The 18,122-nt window shown below is 45.5% G+C and overlaps 2 protein-coding genes across 3 annotated transcripts in view; one reads left to right on the forward strand and one right to left on the reverse strand.

Annotated features, from left to right (window-relative positions):
* Positions 1 to 4,997, reverse strand: part of p23 (cytosolic prostaglandin E synthase) — a 66,655-nt gene extending 61,658 nt beyond the window's left edge. Inside the window, exon 1 of the mRNA XM_050190204.2 lies at positions 4,889 to 4,997. Within this exon, the coding sequence (XP_050046161.1) occupies positions 4,889 to 4,914 (26 nt within the window). The 5' untranslated portion in view covers positions 4,915 to 4,997. The remainder of the gene's footprint in view (positions 1 to 4,888) is intronic.
* Positions 4,998 to 5,170: 173 nt separating this feature from the next.
* Positions 5,171 to 18,122, forward strand: part of Nost (Nostrin) — a 67,947-nt gene continuing 54,995 nt past the window's right edge. For both annotated transcript variants that reach the window (XM_050190187.3, XM_050190188.3), the window contains exons 1-2: positions 5,171 to 5,319; positions 17,515 to 17,600. In XM_050190187.3, coding sequence (XP_050046144.1) covers positions 5,266 to 5,319; positions 17,515 to 17,600 — 140 coding nt within the window. In that variant the 5' untranslated portion in view covers positions 5,171 to 5,265. The remainder of the gene's footprint in view (positions 5,320 to 17,514; positions 17,601 to 18,122) is intronic.

Raw genomic sequence — 18,122 nt, forward strand, 5'->3', positions numbered from 1 at the left:
CACACGGTATCTGTCGCAGCAGTGATACGTGTGTTAGTGCCCCTTCGGTCGACTTGTTAGATAAGGAGACGATTTTTTGAATGGTTAAAAATTTGGATGATGTGCATGGGTTAAATAAGTGGTCGCCTCCTGAAAATAAAGTTGTTGAAGTTAGCTCATTGTGGTGTCGTCTCCCTTCTGAACTATTTCGCTGGCGCTAAATATGCTTTCAATGTCAAAACACGCCCAACAAATGGCAATGCTGATATATCTCAAGTTACAAATTTTGGTGTTCATGGTTCTAAAAACATTACTGTTGAATAGTTGGCATATATAGACAATTAACTTTTCTGCATTATGAAGTAGAACTGCATGGCACCACAAGGCCAACTGCAACGAAATGTCACATCGGCTAAGTTGACTATAGTTGCATAGCATATATTCTCAAAGTAATCTTGGCAAAGCCGCAGGTCTAGTAATTGCCCAATTTTCCAATTTTGTTATTAGCAGCTATTAAATAGCGCCTATGCGAACTCATGCACCTGGTGGCAAAGCAGTAGCAATGCGGATATGGCGAATATTGAAGAATCCTTTAGTTGCGCTTGCGATTTAAGCTGCTGCAAGAACACTGACGTGTTGTGTGGCTACCAGGTGCTTGAATACGTACTCGAACACGAGCAATGGCTGTGCAGAACACAAGTCTGAGTAGAGGAAGGCCGAATACGTCTTTCTTGTCCCAGCTTTCAGAGTGAAAGCATGCAGCTGGCAAGTGCAACGTGGACCAACCAATGCGCACAAAGCATGTAAACTGCACAAGCTACATTTCAACAGCACAGTCACTTACCCATCAAGATCTGCTTGGCAAACGCTTTCTTGGGCGACTATAAGTACTAGATGCCGCGATGACACACGAAAACTAAAGGCAACATTCAAAGGCAAGTTGTATTCAAGGGCGACATTCTCAAGCAATCACTTCCGGTAGTGCAACCCCTTCAAGATATTTCGTGCGTCTCTACATCGGACGTGTCGAAGTAGCCGAACGAAATCCTCTCCGACACAGTGCCAAAAACGACCAGGAACTGCATGCAGCATTTGTCACAAAGGAGAATGCAACGCAGTGGCAATGCCGTAGATATGGTGGCAAGCCATGCAGGAATGCAGTGCCATCGAAGTGAAATGGGTGAAGCTTTATCACGGCTGCAAGCCAGCCCGTGTGGATGAGTGTTAACGCACACTTAGCACCGAGCCCCTCTAGCCCAGCCATGCCAAGCCTCAGCTGCTAATCATCCTTTACTACAGATGGAGATAGACTGATCGGTGGACAAGTCTGGCGCTTCCAGCATGCCAGACAGCAACCGGTGAAGGTGGATACGTCATGTTGGAGACGTTAAGATCGCCAAAAACTTTACCCTCCTTTTTAAATGTGACTGACAGCAGAACAGTGATCAGTTGTTGCCACAGTGCTAGTGGACAAGCGCACGGCAAGCGAGCACTTTGTCGAAGGTGCAAGCTCAACACGCTCGCTTCAGTGAACCCAAGCAGCATGGTGCTCGTCAGCCAAGCTAGCGCGCCATTCACCCCGTTCTATTCCTGCGCCAGCCACACTAGCCTGTGGAGCATCTAATTTTCGCCGATGTAGTGTAACTGTGCCACGCATGGATCACGCCATACTATGCTGCACCTTTAGCTTGGCCACTCGAATGCGCTCTTCTTTGAGTGGAGGCAGAACGCATCGAGGCCTTGCTGTTGAACCTAGACGACCAGGTAGAGAAAACTGGCTGGACTGTGAGAATATACTTCACATTAAAAAGACACTGCGAGTGCGCAACGGCATCACGGCAAACAAAGCTGCTAACAAAGTATACTAATTCTGTGGCTAGCAGAAGTGTGGGACCTGTTCGATGATACACTAACGAAATACAAGCAAGGAAAGCAGACAGCACAGGCACTGGTTCTCCACATTCTTCACTGTACGTCACTTCCGCTGGGCAATAATGGCAACGTTTTTTCAGTTTCGGTACGAAAAACTGATTTTTGCGAGCTCTCTGCGATGTATTGGCTTGTATTTCAAGCGTTTACACAGAAGCTATTGCATTTCTAAATTACCTGAAGCTGCACTTTTTACACTGTCGAAAATTCCATTGCAGTTGGCCTGTAACATCATGAGAAAGCATAATGACATTCTCTGTGCTCTTCAGACCGCTCAAACTTTTTTTTTTCTCTTTCCACCTCTGAAAAGGGCACTGACTTGGGAATGTTGGGGCCACACAAACCCTCACCACCCAAAAGGAAAGGCGTTGCCAGCCATGCTAAAAAGCACTCTCTATAGCTGCATAGGTGTACACCAATGGGGAGATGCTGAATTAACAGTTTTAGTGTTGTCTATTTGCAACTTATTTGTGCATCTGAAACCTGCGTGCACCAGATATCCACAGACTTTGTTTCAATTAACTATTTGAAAGAGACTCACTCAGTGTGAAAGTATTCTGCTTAAGCATTACCCAATGCAATTATACTATTTTATTTAATCCTATGTTATTATTCAAGGAAAAAGGGTTGGCCATAGCCAGAAAATGGCAACAACTCCGCTAGTTATTTTTATACACTTAAAGGAGTGCTCTTGTCTGGGAATTTTCTTTCTTTATTCATTAAAGGGACTGACAACCAATTTTTAAGAACCTAGTTTTTTATGGCGCAATACAAAGGTCACCCTTGGTAGTGTTTACATCTGCTGTGGTTACTTCTAAAAGTGTATGGATATTTAGCAAGCAGAACTTTTCGATCTGGGCCGCCTCAATAAAAGTAGGAGCCCTCCTCCAGCAATGCTGAGAAGTGAGAACGATGTCGACAGGCCGCCTCACAAATTGTGAAAGCCGCCCATCGTTTTGCTTTCACAGGAGCGAGTGAAACTGTGGTTAACCACCTACGTTTTGATCTTTTCAACCACTTTTGAACATAAAAAGCTGGTGCAATAAGTTTGCATTGTTGTACAGACATTTCTTATAAATTTGTACCGCATTTCTCCCCAAGTACACGCCTACATGACGGCTGGCTGGCCCCCATCGTCGTTCTGTCAATAGACGAGCCAAGCCAACTAATTGAAAACGAAGGCAGCGCCACTTTTCTGAAAACCTTATAATAATGAAAAGAATAGTGCATTTCAATACTAATCAAAAGACCAGGAACTGCATACACTAGTAGAAGGGTCACGTGGTGGCCCTCTTATGCAGCTTCATGTTTTGCCGTGTGGGGCGCCAAAGGTCATTTTTCGCGACTTTTAGTGATTAATTCAAAATATAAATTCATATTTAATAAGGAAAACATGGCTCGTTTTAGCCACTATGATAGGGAATCATTCCATTAGTGGGGTTATCTCGATTAATGTTCTGAGCGGTTGTCTGTCCCTTTAAATGGATGTCCAAACCCTATAAACACTAAATAGAATACTGTAAAGCATCAAGGCACCCTAAATAATTTACTATAATGCTCATATATCATCGCCCAAGAGGATATGGATGGACTTTGGGTCCATCCCTGGCACCCACTGTGCGAGCACAGCCAGAGGAGTTGCATACATGTTTAAAACGAGAAACTTAATACCTGGGCCATGACATGAGCAAACTCTGCAATGACATCACAAGGTTTGATATTCCGAGACTTGTCAAGTTACGTGCCAGGAGAGTGTGGTCCTACAACTCTGAAAACGCATGTCAATACTTGAACCTGCGCTCTAGTGGATCCCAAACTCAACAAGTGCAGAATAGGTTCATGCTCTGATCTTGCACATCTGAAGGTCAATGTAGCCTGCTTACAGGCACCTTGACTCCTCCCCGATAAAAATTATATGGAACTTTTTGGATGTCCAGTCTAACCTTATTCTTAAACCCTTAACAACCGATTACATTCGATACTTTTCCGAAACAACTTCACTCAAAATGAATACATCATATATGAGGCACCTTAGCATCTGCTTAAAATTCGGTACTTGCACAGAAGTATTCACTGATCAAGCGTTTGTGCAGTGCCAGTATTAATGAAGGCCCGTCTATTAAGAAATGGCATCAGCAAGCTATGACTCCTGCAGCTAAAAACAATCATGTTTCAATGACAACCAACGCATAATCATTATTATCCTACGAATTTGTCAGAAGATATACGCCCCTATACGTACAAAAAAACAATGGCTCATGCGAGCGGCATGTGGGTTGTCGCAAATCAGCTAAAGAGGCACTGGAGTTCGGTAACAGACGCAGATTATTCGAAGCTATCTGTTCTATGAATGTCACTATCGATCGAAAAACCATTATCGAGGTACAAAAGCTGAATCATTACGAAGCCGGCCTTTACAGTGCTTCTCGATTCTGGAACTATTCAGCACACACTGCTCACCAAGAGTCGCGCGACTGCGACAAGCTAATAGCTGATAACGAAGGCATGCAGAAGCACCTACTGCAAATGCCAAGTAATTTAAATCAAGGAATATGAAATCGTTTAATGTTTTAAGGTCTTGTACCGGGAGCCTACAAGTCACACCGGCGAAGCGTCTTACTAAAGCGGTCTTGTGCGCCGGGTGTTCGAACAACGCGGTCGAGATGCGAACTCAGTGCATAACTGCCTGCCGTAAGCTCCCATTACAATGATCACAGTAGTGACAAAAAGTTTTATGATAACACAAACAGTGCGACATCACATATTACCGCGAGAAAAGGAAACTAGGCCTAGTCGCATGGGCGACTGAGCGCGAACCTTCTCGAACAAACGCGCAGGTGGAGCCACGATACTCGTCGTTAACTTTCACCAAGCCGTTCTTTTTCTGAAGACAAAAGTTACGCCCTGCAAAAGCCATGTAGGCACTACCTTCGAATAAAAGCCAATTAATCAGTTTTACGGCATGTTCATTCATACTTACGGTGTGGTTGCGGCTTCGCCTGTCATCCTTCACACTTGGCGATGCTGCTCTCACGCTGACTAATAGCCTTTCCCGCTCCCTCGCCACTCGTGTGTCTGTGCACGCGTTTGTGCCCTGCTCCCTACACAACGGTATCGCAGAAAGTTAAAAATATAGGTTAGTTAAAAAACAAATCAACTACTTTTAATAATAAACTAATAACTTGTGAGTTTTTTGCAATATTTTATGTTTTTTTTTCTTTTAAACCGATAAAAAAATTGTTTTGTGCGGAGCTGTTTTAAGCAGACGCTTTTCTGCTCTCTTTTACTAGTCACACTGTATTACAAAGCACTTGTGCTGAAAATGTTCCAGTTTCGAATGGTGATTCTCACCTCCTCATGACAACTCAGACTCCTCAGGCAGTTATGAGTTCATTCAGGGATGCATTCTGGGTGAGTTTAATCTCGAACATATTGTGATCGTCGTTTAATCGCGATATTTATTTTGTGCCTTTCTCTGTATGTGATATCGGAAGCTTGATCGCTGTCGCTCTGCGCGAGTTGAATGCTGCTCTCACCGCTTCATAGCAGTGTCTAAAAATTAACGAAGTAGAGACCGCGTGGCCGTAGTATCCTGTCTTCCTTTGGTTGCCGCGCGGTAGCCAATCGACAGAGCTTGTAGTAGTACTAGTACATCAACCTACATGGCACTGCCGATCCTCCGAACCCATGGATGCTGGAAACGTTCGCTTCTGTGATTTCCGGTTTCGTCGTATGTGTAATTCACCGGTGCTGCTACGTGGTGCTGCTCATCGCCACGGCCACGCTTCTCTTGCAAACAACAGCATAAGGCACGTTTCGAGTCAGTGCGCTCGTGACCTCGTGAGCATCCGCGGTCCAGCTGGACCCTGGCGCTTCAGACCGTATGCTTGATTGTGGCTCCCGAGTCAGAAATGAGGCGTTAGAGACAATTAGAGCTACTTTGACAGATGGATTGTGTTAGCGGTTGAATTGTGACTTGCAGTTGTGGTTGCGATGTTGACAGCCGCGAGCTGTTGTACCGCTAACGGTCATCCAACCGCATCCTCGGCGGGGGCTAAGCTTTTTCGCAGTTGTCTTTTTTTTTCATTTTTTTTTTCATTTTTGGCTCGGTGTAGACAAAAAAACCGGTCGTGCCCTCGCCGCCTCCTCCCATGGCTTTCTTTCTATCGTTTGTGGCGTGTGCCGTGATCTGTCACGAAAGCGAGCCGGGATCAGGCGCTTACTGCTCGCTCCGTTGAAAGCGAACGTCGTTGTAACGATTATGTTAATCTCCCATTCTGCTGGACCTCCTCGACGTTGAGAGGTTAAAATTAATTCGCCTCTTCGCGGGTGGCGCAGCGGAGCGGCTTTCACGCGACCCCCACATGGCGAGACTATAGCGACAAGCGCTCTCTTTCTTGTCCGGTCGAAATGGCCAAAATGTTTAGTTAGTGGTAGCTGCCGTCTCCGTCTTTCTTTGCATGCCTGCGCCAGAACACGGTGAAATAAAGAGGATACGAGAATGGCCATTGTAGGAAACTATGCGCACGAAATGGCTCGCAGGGTCGTGGTGCACGCGTTCGCCGTCCGCGATTCGAACGGCCTCCTCGCGCCATCTGACGCCCGCGCGTGGTCCTTGCCCGCGATCACCTGTCGCTGCTTGCTGATCGGCTGTGGAGAGGAGGACGCCGATCTGTGATGATCGTGGAGGAAGGCAAGATATGGTGGTGATCGAAAACCCACGTGGCGTGAACGCGCCACTGGTGCAAGCATGAAAAGCCTGCTTCCCTCTGCACTGCCTTTGCTCAGTAGATTCGTGCACCGGCCGTTCTGTATTATTGGTTAATGGCTTCCATTTCCAATTTTTTTTTTCGTTGCGTATATTGCTTTGAAATCACAGCTATTGGCAACATTTGAATGGTGTGGAAAGCATGGTATATGTGCGGCGTTTGGAAAGTTTTGGTTCAACAAAGGAGTAATATTATACCTACTCTCGCTTTTGCATTTTCAGCAGTGTCTGCCGATTTGCAGAAGTGTTAGTATGTGTAGTGTCTTGTTTGTGTTGGCCTCAGCAGTTAGCAGTCTATAGTTTCGATTTCACACTAGCCTCAAGCATATGACTCTGTGGAAAGCTTCATGAAACTGCTTGTAAGTCAATTCAAGCTGTAGACATTGAAAAAGGAAAAGAAAAAGAAACCTCAATAATTAACTAGAAGCACGCCTTGCCGACTGTTGACAGACGCTCCACCTCGCCACATGCAGCACATCGCAAAGCATGATATTTGGTCGGGAAGCTATATAGGTCTGTTGCCAAGCGACACTATCAAAACAGGAGCCACTGCCACGACTGACGATCATCAATGCAAAGCAGCGATGAAAGAGTATGCTGACAACCTCAGACATACACACTGTTGTGAAATCTGTAGTACGAGAGTAAGCATTAAAATTTGCAATACAAGGTGTGAGCAAGAATCAAAATACAACAGAAAGTGCCTGACAGTGATTGTGACAAAGGGAGACTGTGTCATTGACTGTCTGTGGAAGCAGTTTTGATTAAAAAGACTCTTCGAACTAGGCTTTGCAGCAGGTCCTGAGCCAATGAAACAGGCAGTGGCACACGCCCTTTCACCACCTCAACAGGAACTGAAGAGAAAAAAAAGGGCCCAGAACACTCATTGAGTAGTGCCAATGGTGATCTGCATCGAACTGAATGAGTGGTGTGTACGGTTCCCCTTAACCCATGCATTGCCACATGCTAAAGCACACTGAGACAGACAAAGACCGGCGTCAACCATCAAATGTTGGCAACAGGCAAGAATGTTACTGTCATGATATAGGCAAATTAATCCCTGCATTAAAGCTCTGTTTTGATACACTACAGTATGTTTGACAACTGACCAGAATTATATTCTGGTCAGTTGGTCAAACTTTCACTGTGTGTGTGTTTTTTTTTTTTTTCAGTGGTGTAAATTTTCTAGTAGAGCTTATTAGTCTTTACAGCTCAGCTGTTTACCTAACAGACCTGCAGGCTTGTGCCCGGTGCGGGGTGCAAATTTAAGCGGCATCCAGCTTTCAGAGCTAATTCTTCCAGAGCTAATTCAAAAAATGCTACTAGAAATCTTTATTTTGCACTTTCACTTGTTTACATGTTATTGGCAGTGTTCTTGCGCTTCTTTCCTGCACCAGTCCATTTGATGTGGTTCCTCGTTTGTCAAGTAAAGGAGAGGTGCATTTATCTTTTGCAAGTTTACGCGTCTTTATGGCAAACGTTGAGCATTCTCCACATTTGTACTAGTAAAGGTACCCCCCCCCCCACTCCCTCATTTGCAGAGAAAAGTTACCTTGGGTTGCCGCTCCCCCCTCGAAAAATATTCCTGCAGACCTGTATGAATGAGCCGTATGTGTGGTCTCATAGGGGGGTATCTGGGCTGGCTAATAACATTGGTAAGGTTAACAAAAAAGGATGACAAACAAGAGTAGGACGCAGAAGAAAGAAAGGACACGTGACTTCACCGCGCGCCACACCTGCGCAGTGGGAGAATGCACCTGTGCCGACCGCCGTTGCTGCCGGCTGTGTCTGTTGTCGCCTGCCCTCGATACAACGGCATCGCAGTTGTGGCGGGATAACACGGGGAAGTGCGCCGCAGTACGTAAGAACCAGATTGTGAATTGTAGAGGTAGACCATTGCAATACTTGCAACTCCTACAAAAATGGAAAAAAATGGGAAGACCACCCATTGTGTGGTCTTCCCATGAAATCGGTGGGGTGCAGTTCCAGGCTTTCTGGTTTCCCGATCATCATCTTGACTGGAGGCCTCCATACCATATATGGAAGTTGTTGCATCTCCGCACCAATTTCTTCATAAAAAATGTTCTCCGACATGTCTGCACTATCGCCAGCAGCAAAAAAGTCGCTCTGTATCTGTCGACATTTGCCACAAGGCCTGCACCGATGGCCAAAAGGCTGAGCTGGCATTCTACACTTCATCTTTGGAGGCATCCGCTGAGCAAAAGGAAATGTTTATCTTTATTTCAGGATGCGTTCAGCATTTCTATGGCATCTAGATGTAGGGCCCTGGGGACATGACCTTGACTGGCTGGTTAAGAACTTCATCAAGAGTGTAGACTGACAATCCATATTTCTTGCACAGGTTAGCAATCTCAGCAACATTACTGGGCTTTTGAATAATTGCATTTTTAGTGGCAGTATCCATCACTTTTTGCTTCTGTGTTGAGACTCCTTCCAGCATAATGATGTGCTCAGGCATCAAATGAAATAAATGTTACAACGTAAGCTGTTATGGGGTCATTTCAACAGCCGTTTCAGGTGGCGGTGGCGTCTGTCGTTGCCGGTGTCTAGTGTCTGTAGCAGCTATTGCCAGGGATGAGAAAAAAAAATGCCCAGTTCTCACCGGGATCAAACCCAGGCCCTCCCTCTGCTTGGGAGTCGAGTACGCTACCACAGAGTCAGGCCAGCACTTGCTAGCGTGCAGCGGAAAAAATACTCTATAAACACATCATAGTGTGTGAGGAGAAGCATGATGTGACCTGTGCATCACGTAGCGTTGTCTCATGCACATTTAGCATTGCAGTTGCATATTATTATGCCAGGTAGAATGCCATGTACCAGATGCACAGATAACAGTACAAGGCAGTTCAATAACGTTTGAGGAAGAAAAAGAAGTTTAAGGAGATGTATACAAGAATGCTAGAAAAAATATACATTGTGTAGCTGATTAAATCAAGCTGGCTGGGTGACTATATCACCGCCATGTTTCAAAGTGGACGCCAATAAATTATCATCATTAGTATCGTATTGTGCCGCTTGCCTTGAAATGCGACATGCACGCTGCATAGCGTCTATCGTGCGCCCTTTGCATTGCAGTTTGCATATAATTGCACCAGGTGGCACGCCATGTAACAGTTGCATAGGTAGCGGTACAAGGCAGATAGAGAAGTCTTGTGGAAGAAAAAGAAGATTATGGAGATGTATAAATATTGCTGTAATGAAAAACTTGTATGTCATACCTGAATAATTCAAGCAGGCTAGGTGACTGCTTTTCATCATCCCGTTTCAAAGGGAATGCTATTAAGTCATCATTCTCATTATCATCATATTGTGCCATTTGACATGTGCACCGCGTAGTGTCGATACATGCAAGCTTTGCATTTCAGTTCCGTTATATTCCACCAGCTGTACTGACATGTAGCAGTTGCATATAGCAGTTGCATGCAACATGTAGCTTCACCTGGTTAACTCAAGCAGGCTGGGTGACTGTTTGTTTCGAAGGGGATGCCAATAAACCACCATCATTATCATCATCATAATCAGCAGCGACATACCGTGCCACGGGTGAAGGGATATGACATGTGCACCACGTAGTCAGATACCTGTGTTTATTACTCTTTGGTAAATGGTATGGCACCTCCTCGCATGGTACGAACCGCTGCTGAAGGTGTGAATTGTAGAGCTATGCATGCGGCTGCAACCAGGCAACATCGGGCTCAGCAGACTGCTGTGTGGAGAGCAAGACCAGCCCCAGCACAAGCCACAGCTCACCATCAACACTGGGCGGACAGTTCAGATCGTTGTCATGAAAACGACACAATGAGACTTCACCACGAAGACCCTGTAGTGCATGGCGCCGAAAATGGAGCTCCTATGCTGCTGTTCCTCTAGCTTACGCTGCGACTGTGTTGCATGTGCCACGCAGGCTTTTTTTTTCTCTATCTCTTCTTCCAACGTCACAATATACGTGTGAATGAAAAAAGAGTGCAAGCACTGCACTATCGACGAAAACAACAAAGCTAGACTGAGTTCAAAGCCTCCTAAAAAGAAGAAAGATTGCTCCATGGTGTTCGGCAGTGTGAGCAGTCCATGTGCAATAAAACCAAGAGGAAGACAATGCATCGTAGGGCTGTAATTACCTGTGCGACACCATTATTTCATCAGCGCATGTGTGACCGAAATTCCAGGGAAAAAAAGGCAAGGTGCTGCATTGTGTTGATAATCTGCTTCGTGTAGCCATGAGGCTTCTTCCCCTCGGTTGTCTAGAATCTTCCAAGCTATCGTTCATTCCATTCACCGGGCACTTGGTTGTTATAAGCCGACGAATCTCTCACAGTCTGTTCTTGCAACTTCTTCGGTGTTGAGAAACTGGTGCAGCAGCCAGAGATTTGCTTTAAATAAATTATTATGCGTGGCTGAACTGTGTCAGATTTGACCTGTGTGTTGAACAATTTGTAAACAATGGCACCACAAAATAAACAGTCGTTAAAGAAAAAGAAAGGTGTCAGTGTACCAAACCAAAATATGAAGTATTGTTTGCAATATATTATCATATGATATTGCTACACGCGTGTGCTATGTGATTGTTTGAACGAGGTGCGTGGGCATCATCACTCGAGAAAAGAGGAGGAACAACGAACTGGGCTTGTGCTGTGAATCTAACTGGTCAGCACTGCAACCACTGTTGTAAATATAACCTATAAATAGTTGCTCGTCTTACTGACTCGTCCTTTGCATAACATTGTGGTGGAGGTGGAATGTTTCCCGTCCTCGCCACGGAGCTCCGAAGTGACTGCACCATCGTCTTCTCAGCCGTGGCTTCCGATGGAACCGCCCCGTCGCCACCTACACCTGCGGCGCCAATCACAACGTATGTTATGGTTCCTAGTCTCCGTGATCCTGGGACATTCTCCGCCCAAAATGACGTTGACGTCAACGACTGGCTCAGCATGTGTGAGCATGTTAGCCAAAGCCACTACTGGGACCCTACCATCATGCTTACCAATGTGAACTTTTATCTAGATGGGACATGGCGTGTCTGGTTTCGCACCCATAAGGACAAGCTCTCCACCTGGGACATTTTCAAAGAGAGGCTTTGCGACTTGTTTGGCAACCCGTCAGGTTGCCAACAGGCTGCACGAAAAGAGCTTGCAACCCGTGTCCAGTCGTCGACTGAATCGTATGTCTCCTACACACAGGAAATGCTTGCGCTTTGCCGGAAAGTCGACGAGCACATGACCGAGGTTGACAAGGTGGGCCATATCCTAAAAGGCATCGCGGACGACGGCTTCACTTTGCTCGTCTATAACGACGTTTCTACCGTCGACGCCATCGTCAAAGAATGCCGCCGTGTCGTCCCACAGTTTTCTCGGCTCCCAAACACCCCTGCCACGTCCTCTTGCTCTGCTCTTACCGCCACACGACCATTTCAAGAGAATGTCACACGTATCGTTCGCCGTGAGATTGAAGCGGCGAGTCTGGCCCCCCTTCATCCACAACCCCTTGACGGTACCTTTGACCAAGCGGCCCCCACTATTTCCATTATTCAAGCAGTTCTGCGGCAAGAAATTGCAAACCTTGGCATCCCTACCGCCTGCTCTTTCTCCCGACCTGATTCGGCACCCATTCTCGTGTCCACAACCTGTAATGACCAGTATTTCGCTCCCAGACCATGCAATCCTGCTGAATGGCGAACCCCAGAGGACAAACCGATCTGCTTTCGCTGCCACCGCGTTGGTCATGTATCTCGCCACTGCCGCACCACCTGGATGCCGCCGTACTGGAGCTCATTCCCTGCTCCTCGCCCATATGTCGACGCTCGCCGTTATTCACTTCGCCGTTTGTACCCTACTTTTGATGCCCCTGGCAGCCGCTCCTCCGTGTGATCGCCGTTGCCTCAACGCCGTCGCTCCCCGTCACCCCAACCTCCTCAATCAGCCCCATCACCCCAATCAGCCTGCTCTGGAAATGGGCTTTTCCTGAACAATAATGTACATGCCTCTTTTTACTCCCATTCCCCTACTCGTGTGCTGAATAGCTGGCCAGAATTTTGATACAGGCTGACCTGCCAGCTGACACTATGGAACTTCTGCTGCACAGCATAAACAGTGCCCTACCAGGCGTCTCGCAATGCTGACATAATAAGTGCTGCCAGCGGCGTTGCGTCCGTGGAACTTTGGTGATGCATGAGATGAGGTCGAAAGTCAGTTTTGTAGCTTGTACTTTACCGCTTTGCACACCACTGCACAGCGCTCATGGCAGCAGCAGAATGCTGCCCTCACTCCAACTGAATAGAATGTGACAGTGCATTTACTTAGCTTCATTGTTTTTGCAACCAAACACACTGCACATCTGTCCTCCATGTGTGAGCTATGTATGCATTGACCTCGACAGCACAGCGGCGACAAAGGCATTAATGCGCCTCTGGTGTCCATATAGTTGCCATCATAATAAAAAAACATTCACGCAGAAACTCCACTGGAGTTGTCTAAGTATGCGCAAGCATTGGGCCACTTGCTAATCTCCACGTAGCCCGGTGTCTTTATCAATCTTATCCGTTTCCGACTGGAACTGTCTTCCAGAGGCCATCTTCCAGTCCCCTAATTTTGTTAAAGCTCTTGAAGAGCATTTGTTTGAGTGAATGAGGGCTGTATATGTGCGTATGCGTATATATATGTATGAATATGTACATGTGTATACATATTTTTCTGCTTGTCTATTAGTGGCAATCTGTTAAACTGGCGTTCTTTCTTTTTCTTTTTTTATGTCACAGTGTATTTACATGCCTTGTATAGCCCCTCCTGCATGGGCCATAACTGTTGGCCTGCAGTATTCTGAAATAAATAAATAAATAAATAAAACTTGACCCGATCAGTATAAACACTTACCAACCCTTATCATTTGTGGTCAGCTTTATCGGACTTGATCCTGTGCTTAGCAACCCTTATCAATCTTATCAGACTTGATCTGACCCTTATCAAATATTAGCGGTCCTTATCAAAATTTCTCCAATCATTGTAAGCCCTGATGGCTCTTTAGCACCTTATCCATTTATGTCAAACCATTATCAACCGTGATGAGACCCACATAACCCCTCATCACTCCCTATTATCCTTATCAACTCATTGACTGCTTGTCTGTCAGTGTTGCATGACGCAAAGTACATAAGCCCTCGGAGATCGGTGGTATTTTGGTCAGCGAAGGAATGCCCCATTGGAAGGTGCATCCTGCATCACGGAAATGCATCGGGTACGTGGCGTGTCTTAAATTTTGTTTTGGCTCATGTTGAAGCTCGGCCTCCTCGTTATGAAATTTGTTGAGGGATCAAATACATGAATAATAACTGCATTGCCATCGCCAAATATGCTGCTAACGAATTTGAATGCTATGCACTGTGAAGACAAGGAAAATATGTATTTTTTTAATGCAAGAATATGCTCCTATGTCCCCAAAGTTGTACCTGAAATTCTTGATATCAATGCTTCCATCTTTTTTGTCTATTTAATAAGTAAAGAAAGTATCACACAAACTTTAGAGCTATATCAGTTCGAAACCAGCAAAGCAGTGCATGCTGCTCACATGAAAAATGTAAAGGTCGTGAAATGATCAAGTTGAGGACAAATATTTTAATGAAACTTTGTCATTCAAGAACCTTGTTTACATTTTTGTACAAATGCACGGCCAGGCAAAAATCTCACTGATGCTGTTCTTTGTTCCAATGTATTGCACAGGAGCAGCTGTCACTGGTAGTATGTTGTGAGTAATTGCACCGAAATGATAGTCGCAACAGAGAGCACATATAAAAAGCAGGAGTTCTGCAAAATATACAAGGGCGAGTCAAATGAAAGTGAGCCAATGCGAATATATGACAAACAGCATACTTTATTTAAAAGTAGTCTCCATGACCATTCAGACATTTGTCCCACTGACTAATTTTAGACCTTTAGAAATTTTAGAAAATTTAGAATGCCGAACGGCATTCTCAAATTTTCAGTCTACCGAAAACCAGCCCACACGGGCCGCTACCTTCACTTCCAATCCGACCATCCGGCAAACCACAAGGCGTGTGTTGTAAATTCTTTATTCAAAAGGCCGAAACTCATTCCTCTTCGGAATCAGATCAAAAGGAAGAAAAGAGAATGTTTCTCAATGAACTTAAGAGAAATGGCTACACAGATTACTTTATTCGCAAAACAACCCGGCAACTAAAAAGAAGAAACAAACTACGAGACCTTCAGCCGTTGACTTCTCCCCAACCTCAGAAACGAGTGCCCATCCCATACGTCAGAGATACCAGCGAAGCGCTCAGCCGAACGTTAAAAAAAGAAGGTCTTAAATTGCCGCACAAATCGATAAACACTCTCAATATCCTCCTCCCTAAACCAAAAGATCGTCCACCAAAAGAAAAAGCTCAAGGCATCATCTACAAAATCAACTGTGCCGACTGTCCAGCGTTGTACATCGGGCAAACCAAAAATCTAAAAGAAAGGATCAGACAACACGAGAACGACGGCAGAACATTCAACCGTATATGCAGCGCCGTCGCCGAACACTCTGAAGACGCCGACCACAGAGTTGCTTTCCAGGAAACTCAAATCATTCAAACAGAGACAAACTCGCGAAAAAGACTACTATTGGAGTCATGGCACATTCAGAATACGGAGGGTAACATAAAGCGTGCGAAGGGCAACCTACCCTCGGAGCATATCTATGGCCTTGGGGACAAGATGAAAAGAAAAAAAGGATGCCCAGCTAGGTAGATTCCCGCTCGAGTTCACAAACACCAAAACGTCAGCACTGCCCTGTAACCTCCCCCAGCACCGGTCATCCCAGTCGCCCAGCACCACGCAGCCGTCTCACCCTTTTGTTATCCCCCCCCCCCTTCCCGTCTGTGAAGTGTCTCCCCACCTTCCGTACTTCCCCACCTTTCTTTACAAAAGACCCTTTAAAAGCTGCACACCGCCACCCCCGAAGAACAACCCCTGAAGAAGGAGCTGAATTGGCTCCGAAACATTGGGCTAATAAAATTCAGTTATATGGTTGGAGTCAGTCTGAAAGTCCTAATTAATTTCCCCACCAGACAGGCAATTCTGTTGAAATGTTTAGCTTGCAATCACAGATCACAGAATCCTTAGGCTCCCCCCCCCCCTCTACTCCCCCTGATGTATCGCGCACACACAACTGAGCCACCATCGTCGGATCACCCATGGCACCCACCCCCCACTACGCTTTCACTCCCATGTACAGCATGCGGCGCGCAGTAATGATGTTATCGGCCTTGGACTTCATACGGAACATGAGGGTGACGGCGACAGCAGGAATGCGCCTGAGTGTCCATATAATTGCTATCGCAAAAATATAATAAGAGTATCCGGCAACTGAAGCATCCCGTGGGCCACTACTTTCCGCAAAAGAAGAAGTAACAGAATTGAAGTTTCATCATGCGACAATTCGCTGCACCGCAACAATGTCTTTCTTTCTTTTTGTGATACTGGGGCACCGAAATGAAAAAAAAAAAAATGCGAAGGAAAGCATGTTGGCCACAATTGAATGCCTACTTTGGGCACCTATAATGTGGCTACCGAAGGAATATAGAAGAAAAAGTGAGACGCTTTGCCCACAGAGAACCATACACATACTGCTCGGTATACTACACCGGCGAGACAACTTTCCCGCAAGGTTGTGCTCAAGCGAGCGCGTCGCAATCGGTCGAGTCCCCACAGTGATGGCAATGAGTGACCATTGTTTCTTTTTCTCGTCTGCTAATCGGGAAGCGTCCAAAACTCTGCCGGGCGAAAATCCGCTCTGCCAGAGAAAAACGAACGCACACCAAAGTGACCGCGCTCTGGCAGCCCGCAGGTAACAAGAACAAGAAAATCAAAGAGGCTCTATGTGTCCTCGCGAATAAAAATCAAACTACAAAAAATGAAATAAGAACGTAGTTACCTTTGCTGGCTTTACTGTCTTGACATGGATGCTTTGGCGCAGGTGAAAAAAATGTTGATATTCTTTTCTGTGACACGACGGCACAAATGAACTACCACAACACTTCGTCTCATCGGACCTCGCTGCGTGCTTTGTCAACTTGTCTGATAGTGTGTTGATTCGGCTTGTCTAGTTGTATGGTCCAATCTACAACTTTAGAAAAGTCAATGCATCTTTGGTGCGAAATGTTTATAACAACATTAAACCCGCGAAGTTCCGAAATTGTAAATCTAATGCACAACTGTGGAAATGTCAATGCACCTTTTACATCAAAAGTTTAAGAGAACTTTATAACCATAAAATTTAAGAATTGAAATTCATGCAGTCTGTAGATACCGCGGCCTCTGTGAGATGCCGCAACGTGCCCGCTCGCCATCAAAATGCCTTTGAAACTTGGTGCTTAGATGGGGCTCCTTGCGTTATCTAACTCCAGGTGCATGGGCATTGCCATGAAATCCAGCCTGAGTTTGCAATGTTCGCGCTGAAATGTCTGTCTTTTCGCGCGTGAAAAAGACATTCTAGACAAATCCAGAATGATTTCCAGCACAGGGGGTTGTCTTGGTCTGCGGTGCAAAGCAGCACGAGAAAATTTCGGGGGGGGGGCTGGAACTCCATAAGCCTCCCCGCCGTCTGGCTACGCCCCTGGTATATAGAGCTCCAGCTGCATTTTCTTGTTGTCTGTATGAGTTACCCACATGAACAAACTCCGAACAACTTGCATAAATTTTGCTGCAGAGCTTGTGATTGAGTTCGCTATAGTAGTTGCAGACCATTTTTTTTCACCGAGTGTGACCACAATGAAGCTGCAAAGTAGTCCAGGCTTGTGAAACACATGCTTTCTTTATGACCTGCAGGGGCCTACAGGGTTTGAAGAGCTACGTCGCCTTTTGAAGCAGGGCGCTGATTTTTCTAAGGAAGTGGTCAGCATATTGCAGGAGCGGTGAGAAAAAGATGCACCTTTAATAGCTTGCCATTGCTGCTTCATCCTTACTTATTGTGTCATAGGCCCAGTTATACATTGAAATCACATATGTTGGCAAAAGCTCTGCATTAATAAAAAAGAAGCATGTCCTCTTTGTTGATTGTCTGTGAAAATTATAGCCACACAGGTGGAGCCACACATATTCTTACGGCTGCATGATTTGTCATGAGCTTTGTGCTGTGGCTAAAAGTATTGCTCAGAGGCAACAACATTGATGACAGTCATAGTGATGGCATTCTTCAAGCTGTGGGCTCCTCAACAGTGCATTATTCTCATTTATGTGGGCAGAGTCTATTCACATGCATGTATGATTAAACAATGAACTGCTACTTTTTTTGAAAATGCAACATTCTGTATTACAGTTTTCTTTACATAAGCCATAACTCTAGGTTTTTCTCTACTGCCAGTACTATGTCCATTGTTCCTGTGGTTCAAGCATTCCAGGTCAGCATTTGTACTGCCATGTTGGCACTGTATATT

Source organism: Dermacentor andersoni, chromosome 2, assembly GCF_023375885.2.
Source record: "Dermacentor andersoni chromosome 2, qqDerAnde1_hic_scaffold, whole genome shotgun sequence".
In the NCBI taxonomy this organism is placed as follows: domain Eukaryota; kingdom Metazoa; phylum Arthropoda; class Arachnida; order Ixodida; family Ixodidae; genus Dermacentor; species Dermacentor andersoni.